Source organism: Muscardinus avellanarius (assembly GCF_963383645.1).
Source record: "Muscardinus avellanarius genome assembly, chromosome: 9".
Lineage (NCBI taxonomy): Eukaryota > Metazoa > Chordata > Mammalia > Rodentia > Gliridae > Muscardinus > Muscardinus avellanarius.
In genome coordinates this window covers 27592034-27609513 of record NC_137795.1, presented here as the reverse complement: position 1 = coordinate 27609513, position 17480 = coordinate 27592034, and the positions used below count along the sequence as shown (strand labels likewise).

The window sequence follows — 17480 nt, the reverse complement described above, 5'->3', positions numbered from 1 at the left end:
CAGCCACTTCACAAACATCACCTCTCTCAGTCCTCACAACTCTGTGACTGGGTATTATTCCTAGGTTACTGAGAGCTTCACTAAGTAGCTGAGGCTGTCCTTGAATCAGCCATCTTCCTGTCTCAGCATCCCCAATACTGTATCACAAGTGTGTGCCATCAGCCCAGCTAGTATTTTTTTAAATAGATACCATATATTGGGTTTTTTCTTCCATTATGTTTTTGGTTATGTGTGTATATATATACATATATACATATATACATATATACATATATACATATATACATATATACATATATACATATATGCAGCTGGACGTGGTGGTACACACTTGTAATCCCAGCATTTGGGAGGCGGAGACTAAAGGATCGCGGTTTGCAGACAGCCTTAGCTACTTAGTGAGGCCCTTCGCAACTCAGTGAGACCCTATTGCAAATATAAAAAGAGACTAAAAAAAATAGGGCTGGGGATGTAGCTCGGAGGTATAATGCCCCTGGGTTCCATCCCTATTACTGCAAAAAAAAAAAAGCAAATATTTTTTCTTCTCTTACCAGTCTTATTATTTAGAGCTTTATTATTTTTTTGCTTTTAAATAGCACTTATTATATTTTTCTTTAGACATAGTGCTTTGTAACTTGTTTTAAATAAACATATGTGTGTGTGTGTGTGTGTGTGTGTGTGTGTGTGTGTGTGTTACTGGGGATGGAACCCAGGGACTTTCTACCTCTGAGCTACACTCCCAGACCTATTTTATATTTTATTTGGAAACGGTCTCAGTAAGTAGCTGAAGCTGGCTTCTAACCTGCAAGATCATCCTATCTCAGCCTCCCAAGTACTGGGATTACAAGTGTGTGCTACCACACTTGGCATTTTAAATAAACTTTTAATTTTGAAAGTTTTGGATTTGCAGAAAAATGTGAAAATAGTATAAATTTGAAAATGTACCCCATACCTAGGTTCCTTTATTTTATTTTATTTTTTTTTATTTTTTATTTTTTGGTGGTACTGGGGATGGAACCCAGGGGCCTTCTACCTTCGGGCTACACTCCCAGACCTATTTTATATTTTGTTTGGAAACAGGCTTTCTTAAGCCAGCTGAGGCTGGCTTCGAACTCGCAAGATCCTCCTGTCTCAGCCTCCCAAGCGCGGGGATTACAAGTGTGCGTCACCACGCCCGGCTCCAAAGTTCCTTTATTTTTAAGACCTTATCTTAGTATGGAACGTTTGTAACAATAAATGAACCAATTTTGATACATTTTAAACTAAAGTCTGTATTTTATTCAGATTTCCTCAGTTTTAACCAAATGCCATTTTTCTATTCCAAAATAAGAGTAAAAAATAGCATGTTACAGCCTTGGAAACATGATAATTAAATATAATTCCAGGATCTCATCTCTAATACTACAGTACAGTGAATGACCATCTTTCCTTAGGCTTGTAATATGCTTTTTACTCTTATTAATATATTCTGAGTGATTAACCAAGACCACAGTCTCTTGGAGAACAAGGTTTATATTCACCGTATCACCTATTGTTTAACAGCCAGGTGTTTAAAAGCTCTCATCATTATATATGTTCTAAAATATATCTTTGCATTTACATGTCCATTATTGCTGCGTAGGGTAAATTCTTAGAATTGGATGCCACGATCAAAGAAGACATACAGATTTAAGGCTTTTGGACACATTAGTATGGAGCAAATCAAAGAGTAGAAGCGTGAGGACTCTGGGGTCAATTCAGATTCACCCTGTCCTCAATATCAGGGGTGAAAGTGGACAGCAGGTCTGTGAAAGCGGGGCCCTTGGGGATGGCCTTTAGCCAGGAGAAGCTGCTGGAGAGAGCAGGAAGTGCAGAGAGAGGGCTGGGAGTTTGAAAATCTAGGGTGCCCTTTTCAGGCCATTGGGACTGGTTATCGAGTTTGTATTGGGGCCAAACAGTGTTGCAGCAAAAAATGAAATGGCAGCCTTAATTTATCCCTGAAGTCCCAGAATGGTGAGGGGCTTGAGAAGGCAGGAGAGAGGAGAATCTGAGGGAGGTTTACTGCAGGAAGGAAGTGCCCATGTAAAGGGCGAGAAAGAGGAGGGTGAGAAAGAGAAACACAAGAGCCAGAGGCCGGAAGAGGACCCATGGGGCAGGCAAGAACCTAGAGGGAGGAGGCCCTGTCTCTTGAGGGCATCCCCATGCAAGAGAAGCAGGCTCCTGAGAATGCCCATTTCACTCAGACCAAGTGCCCCTGGCTGGGTGAGGGGCGCCCAGCACAGGGTGAGAGGAGACTCCTAGCGTACTGGTACACTTACAGAGCGCACACAGGCTGTGCAGCAAGAGGACTTACCCATTGTTGGCGGTCAGAAAGGAGGAGTTAGGAGGATGAGGAGTTCCTACAGGCTGGACAGGTGATGAGTGGTTGGTGGGGTACCCACAGGGCCAAGGATTGGAGTGGCCAAGAGAAGTGGCAGCTACTGGAGGGTTCTCCAGGGTACGGCCTAGCAGAGGGCCAGTCTGAGGACCAGGTGGTCCAGGGACAGGGGACCCTTCCAGGTTTTGGCACCAGATATATGGTGACCGGCACGACCCAAGAGACTAGAGAACCCAGAGAACCCAGAGGCCAGTCCAGTTAGGAAAATTTCTTGCAGGGAAGTTAAGCTGCTGGGTGTCTCTTGCAGGAAAGCAGCCGTGCTAGGGGTTAATGAGAAAATTTTTATATCAGGGGCTCAGGGGAGAGAGTAGGGCCTGGTTTCAGGAACATCCGGGCTTGGTTGCTCATGGGTAGTGGGGGCTGGCCTTGGTGGTCAGGGTTGGAATGTTCCCCTGTGACTATGTTCTTGTTTTGGCAACTGCTCCTTAGACTGGGTCAATCTGCCCTGCATTATCAGCACAGCTGTGCTTGTGAGACCTGCGTAGCTGTAGTTGTGAAACCCATGGGGCCCTGTGCACCTTCTGACCTAATGGGTGAATGAGTTAAGCAGTATAAGTATAGTTTCCAAATTTTAAGGATAGTATTAACAACAGCACAACCTAATTCAGAGGGTCTCTGGGAGGATTAACTGTAAATGCATTCATATATTACACTGTATATACACAAAGTCTAAATCTGTGTGTATGTTTTTTTATATGCTTTTATTGGTACATTATAGCCTCACATCAGAATGTAAATCATGCCGACAGTGACATACGTGCACACACACTTGGTGCCCCCCACTGCCTCCCCGCTCCCCTTTCCCCACACAGAGTACTGAGATTGATGTTGGTATTTTCACATATGCACACACATGTAGTAATTCCTTCGGTGAACCTCACTCTTCCCTCTCCCCTTCCCTTAGACCACCTATGGCTCCACTGAGGTTTCTTCCCCGTTATCTGGAGAGAACACATGTGAATCTTCACTTTCTGTGACTGGCTAATCTCCTTTAACATAATGTTCTCCAGGTTCTTCCATTTTCTTGAAAATGACATAATTTTGTTCTTTTTTGCTGAATAGAATTACATTATGTAGATACCCCATAATTTTGTAAGCCATTCATCCGTTCGTGGCCACCTAGATTGGTTCCGTGATTTGGCTATTGGGAATTGTGCTGCTATGAACATGGGTATGCATGTATTACTGTAGTTCTCTGGTTTCATCTCCTTTTGAAAAATACCCAGGAGTGGTATAGCTGGATCATATGGTGGACTCATTTTCAGTTTTCTGAGGAATCTCCACACTGATCTCCATAGCGGCTGAACTAATTTGCACTCCCACCAACAGTGTTGAAGAGTTGCAATTTCCCCACATCCTCACCACATTTATGTTTTACTTCTTGATTTTACTTCTTGATTGCTATTCTGATTAGGGTTAGATGGAATCTCAGTATAGTTTTGATTTTCATCTCCCTGATGGCCAATGATGTTGAACATTTTTTATGTATTTATTGGCTCTTTGTATCTCTTCTTTGTGAAGTGTCTATTCAATTCAATTGCCTATTTCTTGATTTTTTTAGTGTAAAGTCTTTTAAATTCTTTGTATATTCTAGATATTAGAGAGGGAATAAATGGCAAAGATCTCCCATTCTGTAAGCTTTCTCTTTTAGACTCTTGATGATTTCCTTTGATGAGCAGAAATGTTTTGTTTTTATTTTATTTTATTTTATTTTTGTAGTACTGGAGATGGAACCTAGAGGCATTCTACCTCTGAGCTACAACCCCAGCCCTATATATATTTTTTTATTCTTTATTTTTGAAACAAAGTCTCACTGAGTTGCAAAGGCCCTCACTAAGTAGCTGAGGCTGTCTGCAAACTGTGATTCTCTGTCTCAGCCTCAAGGTCTGTGAAGAATGACACTGGTATTTTGATAAGGATTGCATCAACTCTGGAGATGACTTTTGGTAGAATGGCCATTTTGATAATATTTACTCTGTCTATCCAAGAGCAAGGGAGATCTTTCCATCTTTTAAGATCCTCAGTTTCTTTTTAGTGTTTTATAATTTTCATTGTAGAGGTCTTTACCTCCGTGGTTAGGTACTTAGAATTTTAAATAATTTTTTAGTTTATTTTTTTTGCCTCTTTCCAGTATTTATGGCCCTTTTTAGTTTTGATTCGTGTGTGTGTGTGTGTGTGTGTGTGTGTGTGTGTGTGTGTGTGTGTGTTACTGGGGATTGAACCTAGGTGCATTCTATTTCTGAGCTATACCTCTAGCCCTATTTATTTGTTTGTTTGTTTGTTTATTTTTGCGGGTCTGGGAATGGAACCCAGGGGCATTCAACCTCCCAGTTACACCCCTTGCCTTATTTTTTTTTTTAATTCTTTTTAATTTGAAACAGGCTCTCACTAAGTTGCGGAGAACTCACTAAGTAGCTGAGGCTGTCCATGAACTGCGATCCTCCGGTCTCAGCCTCCCAAATGCTGGGATTACAAGCGTGTGCCACCACACCCAGCTAGCCCTTTTTATTTTTATTTTGTTTTGCAACAGGGTCTCACAAGGTTCTGAGAGTCTCGCCAAGCTGCTGAGGCTGCTTTTGAACCTGAGATTCTCCTGTCGCAGCCTCCCTGTACTGGGATTACAGGTGCATAGCACCGCACCAGTACTTTTGATTAATTCAGTGGCTATGACTTTCATAACAGTGCTAAGTAAGAGTGCTAGCTGGTATCATTGTCTTTTTCTAATTTCTAGTTTTTTTTTTTAATCACTCAGTTATCTTCATGGTATTAAAAAAGAAAACCTGCCCTCTTGGCCCCTGGGGTAGGACAAAGGTGAGAGTGGGGAGAGAAGATATCAGGATGTGTTTGTCCTGGTGTCAGGTGTGGGGCACTCCAGGGCAGAGGGGCTTCTGCTCTGTTAGCCATTGGGTCCCTGAGACAGAGGTGACCTCTAGCTGGGATTTGGTTCCTCTTCGACACGGAGGAGCCTGCAATTCCCAGCTCGTAGAGAGCAGTTGGGAGGCAGCTACATTGGGCGGTAATGCACTGTTCTGGCATCTGTCAGAGTGGGGGCAAGGTGACCCCAGTGCAGAGCTGAAGGTGGCTCCCCAGGGCTGGGGATTTGATAGAGGACGTGGCAGGCACCGAGGGGTCTGTACTTGTAGTGAGAGGCTGCCAGGGCCTGGCAAGCTGGGAGAGCTGACTCCAGCTGAGCACCTGAGGCCTGTAGCACACGCAGCCGCCGAGGACCGCACGGGGACCGGTGGACTCGAGGCCCTTATTATCTCGCCTGCCCCAGTGAGGGTAGCCCAGGAGAGGAAGGTGCAGGAACCGGGAAGGATGAACAGCTGTCCTGCACTGTTCACATTACAACAGAGGACTGATTTTTAAACCAGTTGGGAGTAAAAGTTCATTTCTTTCCCTCTACCCATGCTATGTGGATGGAACTGAAGGGGAAGAGTGAGTCTTGGAGAGATTAGACCATTTACATTTTCTCTCCAGCTTCCTTCTTTTCAAGAGTCAAAGCGTTTAGCAGCTGGTTTTTATAGTTTGTGGTTTGGGGTGGGAATGTCTTGTTTAGATAGCGTTTTATAACTATATTAGGGTTCAGTACTTCTTTGCTGACATAGTTACATTAGTGTATTAGTGTAAAATATCTTTTACCTGTAATAAAGGTTTCTGAGCTGGGAATGATGGCACATGCCTGTAATCTGTAATCCCAGCACTTGGAAGACGGAGACAGGAGGATTGCAGGTTCACAGCCAGCCTCAGCAGCTTAGTGAAGCCCCTCACAACTTAGTGGGACCTTTTTCAAAATAAAAAATAAAGTAGGAATGGGGGTATTGCATAGGACTGGGGGTGTATCTCAGAGGTAGAATGCTCCTCAAACCTCTCCCCCCAAATATCTGGAAATGCAAAATACCTCTTAAGCTATTTGCCTTTATGTGGCAGGTAAAAATTGAAAAAAAATTTTTTTTTTTTTTTGTACTGGGGATTGAACCAAGAGGCATTCTACCTCTAAGCTACACCCCCAGCTTGATTTTATTTCTTATTTGGAAATAGGGTCTCACTCGGTTGCTGAGAGCTGCACTAAGTTGCCGAGGCTGGTTTTGGACCTGCAATCCTCCTGTCTCAGCCTTCTAAGTACTAGGATTACAAGTGTGCGCCATCATGCCCAGCGCGTGTTCTCTGTCTCTGTCGCTCGCTCTCTGTCTGTCTGTCTGTCTCTCTCTTTTGAGATGGGGTCTTCTTGTATTGCCCAGGCTGGTCTCCAGTTCTTGGGCTCAGCTGATCCACCTCAGCCTCCTGAGGAGTTGCACCACTGCACCAACTGAACATCTCTTTTTTCTTCTTTCTTCCTTCCTTCCTTCCTTCCTTCCTTCCTTCCTTCCTTTCTTTCTTTCTTTCTTTCTTTCTTTCTTTTTTTTTTGTAGTTCTGGGGGTGGAACCCAGGGGCTTTCTACCTCTGGGTTACTATATTCCCAGACCTATTTATACTTTATTTGGAAACAGGGCCTCACTGAGTAGCTGAGGCTGGCTTTGAACCTGTGCGATCCTCCTGTCTCAGCCTCCCAAGTGTTGGGATTACAAGCATGCGCCACCACGCCCAGCTTAAACATCCCTTTTTTCTAAAGAAAGGATGTTTCTAATGATTCTTCTGAGGTTCTAAATTATTTAACATTAGAAGTAACGTCTGTAGAAATACCCGTGTGAATTCTATCAGCAGAGGTGTTCATTCTCTGTTTTGCTCTCAGGTGCACCCTCTGTTGAGTTTTTAGACTCTCCAGTTACGGCCATGGACCATCCATTTGTAAAAGCACTACAGGCGCCAGCCAGCTCTCCAGAAACACTAGCAGGTGGGAATGAAATCGGAATGAGAAGTATTTTTGCATGTAGTAAGAATACAGTGCTTTGGTTTGTTACTAGGCCTCTTTTTTCTCTTATTATCACAGTCTGACTTCAAGTTAATCGGTCATTTTGAAGATTCAGAATTATAAGGATTCTGATAATACTGTAAGTTTTAAGCCTGCTTCTGGTACAGGTTGTCCTGGTGTTGCCATAAGAGCGCCCTCTAGTGGAACGATTACTTAAACTCTGCGTTTTCTCATAGGGATGTAAATCAGCGATAGCCACAAATTAGGATTTTGATGTTTATGAATCAAAAGCAAATAGAACTCATTTTAAGCACTAGTGTCCTATATTTCCTTTACTGAGAAAAAGAATAAAAACATTGAAGATGGAAATTGAAAAGGTTTTGGTTTAGGTTTTCAGCAGGGCAGGAAATCCAGCCCGGGGCCCATGAATACTAGGCAAGTGCCCTGGGCGTTGTACAGTTTATTAGGTATTTAAAGTTTGTTGTTGTTGTTGTACTGGGGATTGAACCCAGGGTCAGGCTGACAGTCCTATTTTATTTTTTATTTTTTTTGAAGATTTAAAGAAGTTTATTAGAAAGATAGAAATACAGAAAATAGAAATATAGCTCCATACCAGACTGGCATGGAGGGGTGACTTGAAATGAATACACCCTTATTTTTTATTTTGAAGTAGGGTCTCGCTAAGTTGCAGAGGGCCTTATTAAGTTGTGGGGGCTGGCCTCGAACCTGTGATCCTCCTGTCAGCCTCCCAAGTACTGGGATTACAGGCATACACCACTGCCCAGCTGATATTTAATATTTTAAAATGAGAAATTTTTGACTTATTTGTAGTTTCATGTCTTCTGACATTCTCCACAAGGTTGCTTACAAAAACAACATTCAGTGAAGCAATGATAAAATACAGCTTAAAATAAAAAATAAAAACCAAGAGAACAAAACGGTGGTAGCTTTCAAGACTGATAGAACTGCTGTGTTAAGCTTCAGGTTAAACTGAGAGTAATAACAGGTAGCGAGGCAGAATCGACCCGGTAAGTACTTTTCCTTACTAGAAAGGAGGAGGCACGAGGTCCTCAGTGCCGTTGCCGTCGTATCAACACTGAGTCTGACAGAAGCCGCCCAGCGGCCTCCGCGATGCAGTGGCCAGTGTCCTCTGAGGGCTTCGTCAGCAAGTCCAGCATAGGGCTGTGTGTTGTCCGCAGTCACCTCTGATAAGTCTGATGATACACTATTAAAATGCAGCTCTGTGAAGGAGAGTATGCAGAAGGCTGAGCTAAACGGTCTACCATAACATACACAGTTTCCAGAGGTCTGGCTATTCCTCACATATTCTAAGCTATTTTTTTTTTTTTGTACTGGGATTGAACCTAGGGATTTCTACCCCCCCCCCCCCCAGCCTCTTTTTCATTTTTTATGTTGAAACAGGTTTTTACTAAGTTCCTGAGGCTGGCCTCAAGCCTGCGATCCTCCAGTTTCAGCCTCACAAGTACTGGGATTATAGGTGTGCACCACCATTCCTGGCTTCTTCTTCTGTTCTATCTTTCCTTCCTTCCTTCCTTCCTTTTCTTTTTTCGCTTCTTTTTTTCTTTCCTTTTCTTTTATCTAGATATGGCCTTTGTTAAGGATAACTGACATATGGTTTTACTCTGTGGTGAATGGAGTTAGATACTTTTATGTTGCTGGTTGTCGGTGAGCTCATATGCTTTAGAAACTAGAAGAACAGGTGTTCAGGTTGCTATTTGTTTTGGAAATAAAAAGACTCAATGAGACATTCACCAGTAGTGAAGGTGAACTTTTCTTTTAGGCTTTTATAGTACCTACAAAGAAAACTAGATTTTCCTTACTAAAGCAGTTCTAAATTTCTTTCAGCCCACAAACTAGGGCTAAATTTTTACACAGTCAATTCCATAGCCAGATGTGGTGGTGCATCCCTGGAATCCCAGTACTTGGGAGGCAGAGAAAGGAGTATCATGTTGGAGGCCAGTCTCGGCAACTTCGTGAGACATTGTTTCAAATAAAAGGGCTGGAGGGAACGTCTAGACCAGCAGTGGACGCCCCTAAGCTCAATTACCAGTACCGAAAAGAAAGAAACCTAAGTAAATATCATGAAATATTTGTTTTGAAAAATTTTAAACCAGGTCATCTCTTATGTTGCTGCTATAAAGCCCCAGTGGGGCATACAGCTGTGCATTATCTCAGAGAGTGTTACATTGAGTTTTAGTTCTAAAATGTCAAAAGTGGTTGGACAGCTGGGCATGGTGGCACATGCCTGTAATCCCAGTAGTTGGGAGGCTGAGACAGGAGGATTGCAGGTTTGAGGACAGCCTCAGTAAGTAGTGAGTGAGACTCTCATCAATGTAGTAAAACCCTCTTTCTCTTTCTCTCTCTCTCTCTCTCTCTCTCTCTCTCTCTCTCTCTTTCTTTCTTTTTTTTTTTGGTGGTACTTGGGGTGGAACCACTGGGCTACACTCCCAGACCTATTTTATATTTTTATTTGGAAACAGGGTCTCTTAAGCCAGCATGGCTGGCTTCGAACCTGCGCGATCCTCCTGTCTCCGCCTCCCAAGCGTGGGGATCACAAGCGTGTGCCACCACGCCCGGCTTAGTGAGACCCTATTTCAAAATAAAAAAATAAGATAGGGCTGAGGGATGTAGTTCAGAGGTAGAGTGCCCCTGAGTTTAATCTTTAGAAAAAAAGTAGTTAGACAAAATTAACTGTACTGTTATCCGGAATAGCTATATGAGCCAGTTGAATATTTGGGTACTGTTTGCTATAGAGTGCTTTTGTCTTGTGATGCCATTTTTTTCAAGAAGAATTTGGTATTAGGGCCATTTGGACCATTTCTGGTTTGGAAAGAAACTTTTCTTCTTGTTTGGTTTCTTTTTCAATTTTAGGGGACATATATCATGTTATAAGTATATCATTACTTAGAACTTTTTTCTGTGTTAGTAGGTACAAGTAGTCAAGTTTCTTCCTCAAGGAGGCCTGAAGAGGATGACATGGCTTTCTTTGAAAGACGGTACCAGGAAAGGGTAGGCTTTTGAGGACATTCCCTTGTATAAGCATTTAATTATAACATGACCCTATAGAGTGATTATGCACTGCTTGTGGGACTTGATAAAAAATGATTTGTGAAGTCCTCACTTACAGCTGGTGTTACTGTGAGACTCTTTAGAATAGTTCAGAAAGACACGGAGCTAATGCATAATAGATCTATGATACACTGGCTGATATACAAGGTCATAAACATTGATAAAATATATGATGAAACAATAACTATCAACTATAGTTGATACTATAGCATATTTATAAGTTATATGTATCTTTTTTCTTTTTTTGTGGCATTGAGGATTGAGCCCGGAGCTTCTCATGTGCTAGGCAAGTGATGTATTACTGAGCTACAACCCAGGCCCTAGAAACATCTCAGGGTTTTTTTTTTTCTTCACTTTTTTTTTTCTTTCTTTCTGGCACTGGGGATTGAACCCAGGCATCGCATCTCTGAGCTATATCCCCAGGCCTGTTTTTATTTGGAAACAAGTTCATGCTAAAGCCAGGCGTGGTGGTGCAAGCTTGTAATCCCGTGCTTGGGAGGCTGAGACAGGAGGATCGCATACGTTCGAAGCCAGCCTCAGCTACTTAGTGAGGCTCTCAGCAACTTAGTGAGACCCTGTTTCCAAATAAAATATAAAATAGGTCTGGGAGTATAGCCCAGAGGTAGAAAGCCCCTGAGTTCCACCCTCAGTACCACACACACAAAAACAAAAACAAAAAAACAAGTTCTTGCTAAGTTGCTGACAGTGGCTTGAAACCTGTGATCCTCCTGTCTTAGCCTCTCAAGTACTGGGGTTATAGGCCTGGGCCACCACTCCCGGCTTGTAGCATTTCTTTTTTAGTGTTTTTTTTTTTTTTTTTAATATCCAGACTCAAGTTCAAATACCCAGTAACTTTTAAGAAAGAGACCACTGAAAGCAAACATTTAACACTTCCGGGGCTCAGGTCTTGATGCTTTCACAGCTTCAGAAGTGGCCAGCTTCATCAGTTCTCCACCAGAGTTTAAACATCTTGGGTATCAGCATAGTATTTTATTCATCTTTGTGTTTCCTCTATTAGCTAGTACAGCGACTTATATATGAAAAGTTTTCAATAAATATTTATGGAAATTTGAAAAAAAGAACCTATAATTGAGATTCACTTTCGTAGATGTCAACTACTTATACATTTTTAAAAATTTAAGCTGGGGAGCTGGGCGTGGTGGCGCACGCTTGTAATCCCCGCGCTTGGGAGGCGGAGACAGGAGGATCGCGCAGGTTCGAAGCCAGCCGCCCTGGCGTAAGAGACCCTGTTTCCACATAAAAATATGAAAAAAAAAAGGTTTGGGAATGTAGCCCAGAGTTACTACACCAGGAACCCCAGTACCACCAAAAAAAGAGAAAAATTTAAGCTGGGCATGGTGGTGCATGCTTGTAATCTCAGCATTTGGGAGGCTGACAGGAGGATCACAGTTCGCAGCCAGCCTCAGCTACTTAGGCCCTTTGCAGCTCAGTGAGACCCTATTTTTTTTTTTTTTTTACTTATACCTTTTCACTTAATATTTTTAGTAAGTTTCATAGCACTGCTTCTATTTGAGAGTGTGTGTGTGTGCATGTATGCATGCTGGATGCAAGAAGGTTGGTTTCAGGAGGTCTGGGGAAATATTTCAGCTGTGTGGCTATTATTATTATTATTATCATTATTATTATTTTTGCGGCACTGGGTAATGAACCCAGGGGCATTCTACCTCCAAACTACACCCTCAGCCCTATTTTTATTCTTTATTTTGAAACAGGGTCTCACTGAGTTGCAAAGAGCCTAAGTAGCTGAGGCTGTCTGCGAACCTGCGATCCTCCTGTCTCAGCTTCCCAAATGCTGGGATTACAAGCGTGCGCCACCACGCCCGGCAGTTGTGGATGTTATTATCTCTCCAATTAAGTAATAAACTCCATAGAGACAATCCTGTCTATCCTTTCATTCTGTTTTGTTTCATTGTGCCAGGGATGGAAGCCAGGGCCTCACACATGCTGCGATACATCCTCCCACCCTCCTGTCTCTTTCTGGGTATCCTCTACAGCTTTTATTTTTATTTATTTATTTATTTATTTATTTAATTTATTTTTTTGCGGGTTTGGGGGTGGAACCCAGGGACATTTGACCTCCGAGCTACACCCCCTGCCCAATTTTTTTATTCTTTTTTTTTTTTTTTTTTTTGGTGGTACTGGGGTTCCTGGAAGCCCTTCTACCTCCGGGCTACACTCCCAGACTTATTTTATATTTTTGAAACAGGGTCTCTTAAACCAGCATGGCTGGCTACAAACCTGCGCGATCCTCCTGTGTCCGCCTCCCAAGCGTGGGGATTACAAGCGTGCGCCACCATGCCTGGCTTTTATTCTTTATTTTGAAACCGGGTCTCACTGAGTTGCGGAGGGCCTCACTAAGTAGTAGCTGAGGCAGTCCGCGAACCACGATCCTCCGGTCTCAGCCTCCCAAATGCTGGGATTACAAGTGTGAGCCACCACGCCCAGCTTCTTCTACAGCTTTTAGACAGGAGCTCATTGAGTAACTGAAGATGTGGAAAAGAACATTAAATATATTCGCCATCCAAGAGCAGAGGAAGTGAGAGGTAGATTAGCTTGGTTTTCCTGATGAAGAATCTTGAAGTAGATGGGGAGAGTCCTGGACATGAGCTCTAAAGCAGAGCTAACCAGTGGAACTTTTTGCAATGATAAAAATAGCTGTTGTAGTTGTTCACCAAATGTGATTCTATATATTTAAATTGAAATAAATTAAAATCTAAATTTAAGCTGGGTGTGGTGACGCCTGCTTGTAATCCCAGGACTTGGGAGGCTGAGACAGGAAAATCACAGGTTCGCGGCTAACTCAGCTACTTAGTGAGGCCCTCCACAACTTAGTGAGACCCTGTTTCGAAATAAAGAACAAAAAAATAGGGCAGGGGCTGTAGGTCAGAGGGAGAATGTTCCTGGGTTCCACCCCTAGTACCACACACAAAAAAAATCTAAAATCTATTCCCTCAGCCACATACCCCCGTTTCAGGTGCTCAGAGGTCAACTGTGGCTATAGCTGTCTTACTAGCTAGCACAGGTAAACACTTTTCCACCACTGGAGAGAGTTCTTTCAGAAAGCATTAGCTTAAGGTTGTCTTCACTTGTTTGGGCTACTATAACAAGGGGCCATAGACTGGGTGGCTTAGAAACAACATAAACTTATTTCTCACAAAGCCAGGCGTGGTGGCGCACACCTGTAATCCCAGTACTGGGGAGGATGAGACAGGAGGATTGCAGTTTGCAGACAGCCTTGGGTACTTAGTGAGGCCCTCTGCAACTCAGCAAGACCTTGTTTCCAAATAAAGAATAAAAAATAGGGCTGGGGGTGTAGCTCAGAGGTAGAATGCCCCTGGGTTCCATCCCCAGTTCTGAAAAAAAAAAAATTATTTCTCACAGTTTTGGAGGTTGGGATGGCTGAGATGTATGAGCTGTGGGCAGATTTTGTCCGGTGTGAGCCGCCTCCGCTCTACAGATGGCGCTCTCTTCCCGCGTCTTCACATGGTAGAGGGCAAGGCTCTCTGGGCCTCGCAGGAGAGCACCACCAGCTCCTGGGCTCCGCTCTCATTACCTCAGCACTGCCCTGGCGGGGCCTCCTAATGTCCTCATGCTAGTGCTCAAGCTTCAGCATGTGAGTGCTGGACGACTCAAACATTCTGGCCATCGCAGAGGGAGAGGCGGGATCAGGGAGGAGAGGAAATGAGCAAAGTGATCAAAGGCTGTTTTTGCAACATCACTAGGAAAGCTTATAATAAATTCGGTCTCTATTCTTGCAGCACACAAATTCATAGAGTAGTTTTAGTTTTCCTAGGTTTTTGAACTCCTCAGTCCCTCCTCCAGAAGCTTGGGGTAGTGCTGACTGTGTTGAGAACATGCCAGCGGTATTTGCTTGTGGAAAGATAACGAGAGTTATTCTTTATTTTATTTTGGTGGTACTGGGGGTGGAACCCAGGGAATTTCTACCTCCAGGCTACACTCCCAGACCTATTTTATATTTTATTTGGAAACAGGGTCTCACTAAATTGCTGAGAGCCTCACTAATAGCTGAGGCTGACTTCGAACCTGTGTGATCCTCCTGTCTCAGCTTCCCAAGCGCGGGGATTACAAGCGTGTGCCACCACACCGGCTTATTCTTATTTATGATTTTTGTGGTACTGGGGATTGAACCCAGGGGCATTCTACCTTTGAGCTACCACCCCCCAGCCCTATTTTATTTTTATTTTGAAACAGGGTCTTACTAAATTGCTATGGGCCTCGCTAAGTTGCTAAGGCTATCCTCGAACTGCAATCCTCCTGTCTCAGCTTCCCAAGTACTAGGATTATAGTTGTGCACCACCATGCCTAGCTACTTCTGAAAAATTTTTTTAGCCGGGCATGGTGGCGCACGCTTGTAATCCCAGCATTCGGGAGGCTGAGACTGGAGGATCGCAGTTCGCGGACAGCCTCAGCTACTTAGTGAGGCCCTCTGCAACTCAGTGAGACCCGATTTCAAAATAAAGAATAAAAAATAGGGCAGAGGGTGTAGCTCAGAGGTCGAATGCCCCTGGGTCCCATCTCCAGACCCGCGGGGTAGGGGGGGAATTTCCAGTACAGGGGATTGAACCCAGGGGCATTTGACCTCCGAATTACACTCCCAGCCCTATTCTTTTTTAACTTTGCTTTGAAACAGGGTCTCACTCAGTTGCAGAGGACCTCACTAAGTAGCGGAGGCTGTCTGCAAACCTGCGATCCTCCTGTCTCAGCCTTCCAAGTAATGGGATTACAAGCGTGCACCACCACACCCAGCTCCTTCTGAATGTTTTAAAGGCTATTCCTGGCCTGTCCATATGTATTTCTTGATAGGAGACTTGGAATTTGTAGATTTGTGAGATGTAGTTTAAACTCTTTCTAACCCATGTGACTTGACACAGCATATAAGCTTTCCATCCTTTTGATTAATGGGGTATAAAACTACGGCGCCATATAGGTGCCCATTGTTAGTACTTGTGTTTTCCCCCAAAACAGTTGAGGATAAAGGGGTGATGGAAAGCTGTGTCTCGTGGCCCATCGCCTCTCAAGAGCAACACTATGTGGCATCTGGTTTTTACTTCCGTCCTTTGCTAATCATTGGTAACATTTGGAGTAGGGAAGGATTTTATGAGAATTGTAAATTGGCTTTTATTTTTTGTGGTACTGGGGATGGAACCCAGGGGCCTTCTACCTCTGGGCTACATCCCCAATGTATATTTTATTTGGAAACAGGGTCTAAGTTGCTGGGAGCCTAAGTAGCTGAGACCTACTTTGAACCTGGGAGATCCTCCTGTCTCAGCCTCCTAAGTGATGGGATTACCTGTGCTACCACGCCCAGCTGTAAATTGGCTTTTAAGTATTTGGCATGGCTGTGATAAGGCATGAATCCAAATATGGTATGTATAGCATTCCCCCCCACAGAATGTTCATGAAATACTATATCAATAAAATGTTTAATTTACAGATAAAAATGGAAAAGGCTGCTAAGCAGAAAGGAAAAGCTCCATTGCCATCAACTACAAAACCTTCATGAAGCCTACTGGACAAATGCAAACCATCATCAAAATACATATATGTTTGTTTGCTTAAATGTAATAATACATTTTCTTTTAACTATGAAAGTATGTCTTTTTGGGTGTTTTCCAACATTGAGATGAGCAAGATTACCTTATATTTAATAAAATTCACTTCATACACCTTTTCTTTCTCTTAACAAATGAGGTTACTTTTCCTTCCTTCCTCCCTCCGTCCCTCCTTCTGTCCACTGGGAAGTGCAGGGTCCTGCTAAGTTACTGAGGATCTCACTAAGCTGCTGTGATCTTTCTGCCTCAGACACCCAAGTGCTGGGATTACAGGCGTGTGCCACCACACCCATCTCTGTAGTTATTTTTATGTGATTCAAACCCTGAAAGTAAATATTTTTAGTCTATCATAATTAAATTGTTTCAGCCTACTTAAAAACTTAAAGACATTATCAAGGGTTTTTAATAAATATATAAGGGTCACTTTTTCATTCACAATAGCAAGTTAAAATTACTAATTTTTTCAAGCTTTGGAATATCCTGTCCTTTAGAATTCTGCAGTCATTTCTAGTGATCTATTGACATTGTATCTTTAACTACCTATTGTACATAATTGCTTTTTTTTTTATTGGTATTAGGGATTGAACGCAAGGGCATTCTACCTCTGAGCTACACCCCGGGCCTTTTTTACTTTTCTTCTCTCCCTCTCTCTCTTTTTGCAGTACTGGGAATTGAACCCAGGGGCATTCTACTTCTGATCTACACCCCAGCCCTATTTTTTATCCTTTATTTTGAAACAGGGTCTCACTAAGTTGTGGAGGGCCTAAGTAGCTGAGGCTGGCTGCAAACCTGCAATCCTCCTGTCTCAGCCTCCCAAGTACTGGGATTACTCATGCGTCACCACGCCCAACTACATTTTGAAATGGTCTTGTTAAACCTGGATCCTCGCCTCAGCCTTCCAGGCACCGGGGTTATAGGTATGGGCGGGCCACCATGCCCGGCTTGTTGTATATAACTGTTGGACACCTCTTTGTGGCACTTCAAGCCCTCCTGGCACTCCTCCACTATTGTTGCCAGACACTTCTCAGCAGGTTCTGACAACTACACATGGACGCCATTGGATGGCACCTTGTCCTGGGCTTACATCATGGCTCTCGCTTTCTCCACAGGGATCCTGGACATGTGGCTTGGGGTGCCCCTCCCCAGCCCCCTCTGCATCATACATGTGCAGCCCAAAGATGTGAGGGGCAAGTAACCTACCTTTGACTAGTGGGAAGTGGAAGGCCAGTACAGAAGCAGGATTGATGGGACGTGAGGCCCAACCGTGACTGGTGAGAGGTGGAAGCCAATGCACTGCTGGCCAGGCAACTCTGAGGTGCATTCTTAAGCTTCCTCGGAAACCCTATGGAATCGAGCACCTGGCCACCTGTAGTAGTGGCCAACTGTAATACAGTTTTGCCAGGTGTGGTGGTACAAACCTATAATTCTAATACTTGTAAGTTTCAGGTTCAAGGCCAGTCTCAGCAATTTAATGAGACCCTGTTTCCAAATAAAAAAGTAAGCTGGGCGTGGTGGTGCACGCTTTGT

General features: G+C 43.4%; 1 protein-coding gene across 5 annotated transcripts in view; it reads left to right on the top strand.

The window, feature by feature from the left end:
* The window catches only part of FAM221A (family with sequence similarity 221 member A), a gene marked incomplete at both ends in the record, with an annotated part of 31485 nt that extends 15581 nt beyond the window's left edge, over nt 1-15904 (top strand). For 2 of the 5 annotated variants that reach the window (XM_080701627.1, XM_080701625.1), the window contains 3 exons: nt 7150-7251; nt 10199-10299; nt 15836-15904. In XM_080701627.1, the coding sequence (XP_080557753.1) occupies nt 7150-7251; nt 10199-10299; nt 15836-15904 (272 nt within the window). Of the gene's footprint in view, nt 1-7149; nt 7276-10198; nt 10300-15835 lie in introns of all 5 variants that reach the window. The other 3 variants (XM_080701628.1, XM_080701626.1, XM_080701624.1) reach the window with 2 other exon arrangements.
* Nucleotides 15905-17480: the final 1576 nt, after the last annotated feature.